This window comes from Rhynchophorus ferrugineus, unplaced genomic scaffold (genome assembly GCF_030347505.1).
Source record: "Rhynchophorus ferrugineus isolate W39M unplaced genomic scaffold, kcgeb_rfMv2 rfM3, whole genome shotgun sequence".
Taxonomy (NCBI): domain Eukaryota; kingdom Metazoa; phylum Arthropoda; class Insecta; order Coleoptera; family Curculionidae; genus Rhynchophorus; species Rhynchophorus ferrugineus.
In genome coordinates this window covers 17627525-17635236 of record NW_027472582.1, presented here as the reverse complement: position 1 = coordinate 17635236, position 7712 = coordinate 17627525, and the positions used below count along the sequence as shown (strand labels likewise).

Sequence of the window (7712 nt, the reverse complement as noted above, 5' to 3'; positions counted from 1 at the left end):
GGTAAATTACCCCTTGAAATTAGTAAATTGATAAAAGAAAGACGGAAAGCTAGAATGGCATAGAACCAGAAATGCTGTAGATAAAACAATATTTAATATAATTAGTAATCAAATCAAAATATTAAAAAATATAAACAGAATTGCTTCCAAAATATATAAGTGAATTCAGCCCGAAAGCAGACAAAGATTGTTCGCTAGGGAAAGCAACTCGAAGATTTAAAATATCAATTATGTTATTAGAGTACTGCCTTATTTAAATGATCGTAATGAATGGGTTCGACGCAACCATGAAAAAGCTGAATTATTCGCACAACATTTAACTAACGTATCCCAACCGAATGATGTAGAATTTACAATGGATGCAAACCTTGTTTATCAGCCCGATGTAGCTGTAAACTTGTTTTCTCCATTGGAAATTTTTACGGAAATTGTTAACAATTTCAATCTTAAAACGGTTCTTGGAACTGATAATATTTCTGACAAGAAAAACAATCGTCATGTTCATCATAGAAATACCAGATTTCTAGTTTGAATTTCGAAATAACCACTCAATAATCGACCAAGTGCAGGCATTTGAAAAGTAGTGGCTTGGTACCACTCCTATATTTGCTATATACTGCTGATATGGACACTGGAAAATACAGCTTATTAACGTCAAATGTGTCACTATTTTTGCGTTACGGCGAAATGACAAAAACCTAATTATATCACTTGACGGATGCCGGATTAATCAAGCAGAATCAGCTAAATACTTAGGCATCCATCTTGATAGCAGGTTAAATTGGAAACATGAAGTTACACAAAAGACAGACCAGATTAGACACAAAATCAAGCAACTGTACTGGTTATTCGGAGGATATTCTCAACTTGACCTAAAACCAAAGAGATTGGCTTATCTAGTCAATCAATATATTCAATTTGGAGTTATGGGTTGCAAATATAGGCTTGTACTAAAACATCAAACCAACTAGTAATCCACTGCACCCAAAACAAAGTTCTACTATTAATTACCAATGCTTATCGCTACGTAAACAACGAAGAGCTACACGATGACATCGAAATCAAATAGATTTACAATTTACAATCAAAATGACTCTAATGAACCAAGATTTTCGTCTTAAAAGATGAAATAAGGTAAATTACAGTAATGTGGAAGCAATTCAGCTACTGGACAACGCGCAGGAAACAGAAGAATGAAGCGAACCAAACCATACAAATTTGTATAGTGTATAAGCGTATTCTTAACTTTAGCTTAAGTAGTTCAGATTTTATTTTAATTTGGAAAATACATACTGATGTATTAATCCCGTACTCGCCTAACTTGTCTACTAATATAAGTACAACAGAACAGTAGTAATAAATTAGTTTGTAAATTTCAATTGCACTAAGCATATTTAAGGTAATATGTAATTAATTAAAAAAAACAATTTATAATACTACCACCATCATAATATCATCATTTATAATCGATACCATGCTAAAATTCGGTAATTAAATTTACTATTGCCTAGATGTTTGCGTTTACTTTCTTGACTGTTTGTATTTGATGTTTCACTAATTATGTTATTAATATTATTTTTAACTTGAATTATGCTGGGTTCACAATTATCGGTAGCGTCTCTTACTATAGAAGGGTCAATCATTTTTCTTTGTTGCAATAAATTAACAATGATATTTACGTGAGGCATCACATGATGGAAAAAAATCAGCCAAAAATTAAGGATAAAATTAGGCATTTTCTTGTTTATAGTTTATTTGTTCTTGTACTATTTATATTTTGATTGTAAATAGTAGGCAATAATGGATAAGTTATGGATTTGTGAATATTGTAAAATAAGCGTTTATGTGTCAATTATTGTCAAACTGTTTATGCGTACAAATTGGATTCAGTTTTATAGGGAATTATTATATATAGTTGAGCCTGCGAAAGAAAAAGTATAGATAAATATGTCTTAATGTCCCTTATGTGAGCAAACCTTATCAAAATCACAGCTCGTTAATCATAACAGGTCAATTGAAAAGTCTCCGGCCTACCATAGTAAAACATGGATTTTTGCCATCGTTTTCACTGACTGGTAACGCGGTGCATTGTCTTGGTGTAGCAGCACTTTCTTTGTCAAACGGTCAAATAACGCTACGTAATAGTCGCTGTTGATGGTCCTTTTTTCTCAAGGTAGACAATGAAAATTATTCCATACGCATCCCAAAATATAGACGCCATAACCTTGCCAGCCGACTGTTGCGTTTTCCCACGCTTTGGAGAAGATTCATCGTGTGCAGTCACCTCGAATGACTGTCGACTGGACTTCGGAGTGAAATGGTGGTGTCATGTTTCATCCATTGTCACATATCGATGCAAAAATCGGGTTTATTACGCTTGATCATCTTCAAACACTGCTCCGAATCATCAACTCGTCGTTGTTTTTTGTCAAAAGTGAGCTCGCGCAGCATCCACTTTGCACAGAGCTTTTTCATATCTAAATATTCATGAATGATATGATGTACACGTTCAGTTGATATCTTTAGAGTGTCTGCTATTTCATTAAATTTCAATTTACGGTCATTCAAAATCATTTTGTAGACTTTTTTAATGTTTTCCTCGGTAACAAACTCTTTTAGACGTCCACTGCGTTCAATGTCTTCGGTGCTCATTTTACCACGTCTAAATCTGGCATACGAATCCTTGATAGTTAATTTCCTAGGGCAGTGTCCGGAAACTCAGTAACAAGCCAAGTTTTTGCTTCAACTGTATTTTTTCCCTTCAAAAAGCAATATTTTATCAACACGCGAAATTCCTTTTTATCCATTTTTTCCAGAATAACAAAAGTTGCTTCACTCAAAATGCTATAATTCACAAACTAATGATCCGACAGCTGTCAAATTTATACACGCACCTTTTGAGGGTTAGGGCTAACTAAAAAACGTATGAATTTAATTCTAGTAGTGCCATCTATGTGTCAGACCGGAGATTTTTCAATTGACCTGTTATAAGTGAAAATAAATTTTATATTTACATACATACGTACAGACTTTTCTTCATTAATGAATAGACAAATAAATTCAATATATACATAAATAAAACATATAAATCTAACAAAATTATATGCTTTTCTTCTTATAACCCGTATATGTATGGATCCCTCATTAACCGCGGTTTCACCAACCGCTGCTATCTTATCGGAATGTAACCTCGGCGATTAACGAGGGATTACTGTATAAAAGATGAACATTGTATATTGGAATTACAAAATTATACGTTTGGCTTACCATCATACAATCAATATCTGTTGCTTTGTCCACCATAATCGGCAAAAATAAAGAATTGTTAATTTCCTCAATTATTTCTTCATGACTCACCTCAAGCATACACTGTAACAGATCATTCAGTATTTCTTTGAAGGTGCATTTAGATATTGAAGAATGTTTTAGATGTTCATTTAGAGTTGCTTCTAATTTAAAATGTATAAGTATGCGAAATATCCTGGAATTGTTCTTCTCATACATTCATTATGACCACGAAGAGCAAATTAAAAAATTCTTCAAAAAGTAATGCAATTAAAATGTATTTTTGATTAATTATATAGTCGTTCCAATTAAACAGCCAATACATGTCATCAACATCCTCGAACGTATTACCAAATTCAGTTTAAAATACATAAAATCCCTTTTAAACTAGGACCATTTTTTTCTCATTTTATTGTTTAACGTTAGTCCAGTTAAAAAGAGAAAAAATAAAGTCTGATTCGTCCGTACATTTAATCAAATCGGTCTACAAAATTTGACTTATGGTTGAAATGGTCGACACCGTTGTCATATGTCAATAGAAATATAATAAAACAACTCAAACCTGCGAATTATTCTGGCTGTTTAATTAACTGTAGTTTAAGTCCTTCAATAAATAAGCATTAGATTACAGAATTAATAAATAAACTATATTTTATAATGTTATTTTTGTTTCATTATTTTATTTGCATTATTATTTTGATGTCAGAGCCAAAATAATCAATAATCGAAAACTAAAATTTTGCGCGGCAACATTGCACTATAAATTTTGCTGACTATTTTATTGGAAGGACTATGCCACAACACTGACAGGCAGGATATTTCCACGTTTTGTGAACCATACCTGTTCTTTGACACGTTTTCATTATATCTCTGTACATTTACCCAATAAGCAGAATCCACAGAGAAACTCTTTGACAGAATCTAATTGAGTTATAATGTTAGTTGGCCTTAGTAGCGCAAATTCCATAGGATTATGAAGATGTCTTTTAGAGTTTTCTTGCCTTTTTATGTTGCAACACCAAGCTTTATCGCCACCAAAAAGTAAACATGGAAAACAATATAACGCATTATTTCTATTACGTCCACAAATTCATTCATGTTTCAAATAAATGTCTGTATTAAAATTACATCTATAATTTTTTCCTCTGCTTGCACCAGATTTTTCAATGATATTTTCTAATAAACATTTCAATGATTTTTGCTTTAAATTTTTAATTCTATTTATTTTTCCTGTATTTAAAAAATCACTCTACGTTGGTTAAATTAAAGAAAAGATCCATCAGTACTCAATTTATAATTGACGTAAAATAAAATAAATTAAAATAACATTATCATAAATATATACATTATCTGTAAAAACTAAACTATATTTTGTGTTATAATTCCAATCAGGAATGCGAAATATTAGTAACGATACAGAAAATATTTTAATTATGTTATAGATTGTTGGAAATTATATAGAAATTATAAAAGAAAATTAAAAATTATATAGAAATTATATAGGATAGGATGGTATATTGATGAAAAGTCCGGTTAAAAATATATTTCTTGTTTTCTTGTTCCACAATTTACAATTTCTTCTCAACTGTCTTATTACATTACATTTTGTTATCACATAAGCATATTAGTAGAGCTATGAATTGAGTTTAAAGTTTTTTTTGTATATTTTGAATATGTAGTTGATTATTTCGTAGTTTTATTCTAAATTATTATTTTTATTCTCTAGTTTGAATTATAATATATAATATATGAGTCTAGTAATCCTGACGTCACAAACTCTCAAACTTTATATATATGATCTTACATGTACACTTACGATATATATGTATATATAATACTATAAAATATTATAGATAACTAACTATTTCATAAAAACATAAATAATTATTATAAAATATATAGATATAGATATATACAAAAATAAGAATATTGTTATTTTTTATATATGATAAAGATTAATATAACCTTTAATCAATATTAACTCATGGTGATGTCAAAAAAATACATTTGAACTACTTCTAATTCTGTCAAATAGTTAGCGTCCAAACAAGCTAAGAGAAAACATTTAGTTTACTTAAAAAATCTATCGGCAATCATCTTCGTCTATATAAAATATTTCTTAAAACTATTTAACTAGTACCAATATAGAAGTATTAAAATGTCTATCGGCGTTCCAATTAAAGTTTTACATGAAGCAGAGGGACATATAGTCACTTGTGAAACAATAACCGGCGAAGTTTATAGAGGGAAATTAATCGAAGCAGAAGATAATATGAATTGCCAAATGACTCAAATTACTGTAACGTATAGAGATGGTAGAGTTGCACAGTTAGAAAATGTATACATTAGAGGATCTAAAATAAGATTTATGATTCTTCCTGATATGCTAAAAAATGCCCCGATGTTTAAAAAACAAACTAAATCCGGTACGGCTGGTAGAGGAAAGTCTGGGATCCTTAGAGCGCAAGGTAAGTTCTGATATTTAATGAGATTACAATGTTTCTCACTACTAATTTTGTAGCAAGAGGTCGGGGAAGAGGTGGGCCTCCTACTCGAGGTGGTCGAGGAGCAACACCTTGGCAAAATCAACAAATGGGACCAAGTGGTCGAGCAAGATAATATCTTATTATTATTTAATATAAAGTCATATTTGAATGTAAATATTTAAGTATTTAAGTTTTTCTATAAGTTCGATGTAATTGGAATACATGTTTAGTTGACAAGACTTTAAGTAAATGAAAAGAAAGAGCTCAGTTTACATGATCAATCCATTTATCGTAATAAAGTTATTTTTATTTAACAATCTACACTTCATTTACAAATAATATGTGCGCCTCTATACAAGTATTGTATCTTATGAAAACATATATTGAAAATATAAAGTAACAGTTTTATTTTGGAAACACAATTCAACTTTATAATTTAAAACCAGAATGTATTGCTACTATTCCTAGTGTCAAATTCTCAAAAGCTACTTGGCGAAATCCAGCTTCTTCAATCATATTTTTATACTTTTCCTGTAACAAAAATTTAATTCTGTTTGGTTTATAAGAACATATTAAAACAATACCTGATTGGGGAACTGTCTTATACTCTCAACCAAATATTGGTAAGGTTTCCACTGTTTTGCAATAAGCTGACCCATTACAGGTATTACTTGAAAACTATATTGATCATATAACCTTAAATAGTAAAACAAAAATGTATTACATTAAATATAAATAAGCAATTTGAGCAATAAAAAGTTAAATCAACAAGTTTATAAGCCATACCATTGTAATGTTGTATTCTCTAATTGACTAAATTCTAAACACATAAATCTGCCACCAGGTTGTAGCACCCTATAAGCCTCACTAAGAACTTTATCAATATGCGTGCAATTTCTTGCACCGAAAGCAATAGTATAAGCATTAAAAGTATTGTCTTTAAATGGCAATTCTTCTGCATTACCTACAATATATCCATTTAAAATATAAAAAAATACTGATTTAATCAAATATAGTTAAAAACCTTCTTGCCAATTAATTATGCCTGGATCATGATTCAAAGCTTTGCTTCTAATTTTTCCAACATTCAACATGTGACTATTTATATCGGTAACAGTAACATGGCAATTTTGTCTCTGATATGTTTTAACATAATCTATAAACCTAAAAGCAATATCTCCTAAAAAAAATCTATAGAACCAAATGATTATATTTTGTCTTATAGACCTGTTCCACCAGCAACATCTAATAATTTTGTATTGTTAGTAGGGCTTAAAGAGGATATAAAATAATCTTTCCATAAACGGTGTATACCTAAAGACATAACATCATTCATAATATCGTAATCTTGTGCTACATTTTCGAACACCTTAAGAACTAAAAATCAAAAGATATATCTTAAATAATTGCAAAATCAAATATGATTATAACCTTTTTCTTGTTTTTCGCTTTCTTTTACAGTCTCGAAACCAAAATGAGTTTCTTTCTCATTGCTGGTGGATTGTGAAGTAGAAGTAACAGGCCTTACATTTATTTGCTTGGGTTTCTTTAAATAATTCCGTAATAATATTCTAAAGTTTAGAGCCATCTACTCCGTAAAGTATCAATCATAAAATAAAAAGTTTATATTAACTTTTTAATATCTTAATATCTAAATATCTTCTTTTTAATATCTTTTTAATTTTTGGTATTAACGATAGAAAAAAATATGAATAAACTGTCAGGCTACAAATGCCGAAAAGATATGAATATATAGATGGAAGCCAATATTTCAATATATTTTACAATATCCATATTTTTGTCCGAATTCTGAAAGAAAAATTTTCTGTGACGATCATAGGACAGGCCTTTTTTCCTGATAAGTTTTTAAATTTTATATATGAACCGTCCTAATGGGTGTTCGCAACAGTAGTTATTTTATATAGTAGTTTAAAAAATTAT

The 7712-nt window shown here is 29.8% G+C and overlaps 2 protein-coding genes across 2 annotated transcripts; one reads left to right on the top strand and one right to left on the bottom strand.

Annotated features, from left to right (window-relative positions):
- Positions 1 to 5294: 5294 nt before the first annotated feature.
- SmD3 (Small ribonucleoprotein particle protein SmD3) lies at positions 5295 to 6088 on the top strand. The gene is made up of 2 exons (XM_076400584.1): positions 5295 to 5753; positions 5807 to 6088. The coding sequence occupies exons 1-2, from the start codon at positions 5444 to 5446 to the stop codon at positions 5902 to 5904; spliced, it is 408 nt and encodes a 135-aa protein (XP_076256699.1). The 5' UTR covers positions 5295 to 5443; the 3' UTR covers positions 5905 to 6088.
- Coq5 (ubiquinone biosynthesis protein COQ3, mitochondrial) lies at positions 6057 to 7441 on the bottom strand. The gene is made up of 6 exons (XM_076400550.1): positions 7203 to 7441; positions 6999 to 7148; positions 6796 to 6951; positions 6558 to 6735; positions 6356 to 6467; positions 6057 to 6302 (listed from the first exon to the last, which is right to left on the bottom strand). The coding sequence occupies exons 1-6, from the start codon at positions 7357 to 7359 to the stop codon at positions 6201 to 6203; spliced, it is 855 nt and encodes a 284-aa protein (XP_076256665.1). The 5' UTR covers positions 7360 to 7441; the 3' UTR covers positions 6057 to 6200.
- Between the last annotated feature and the right edge of the window lie 271 nt (positions 7442 to 7712).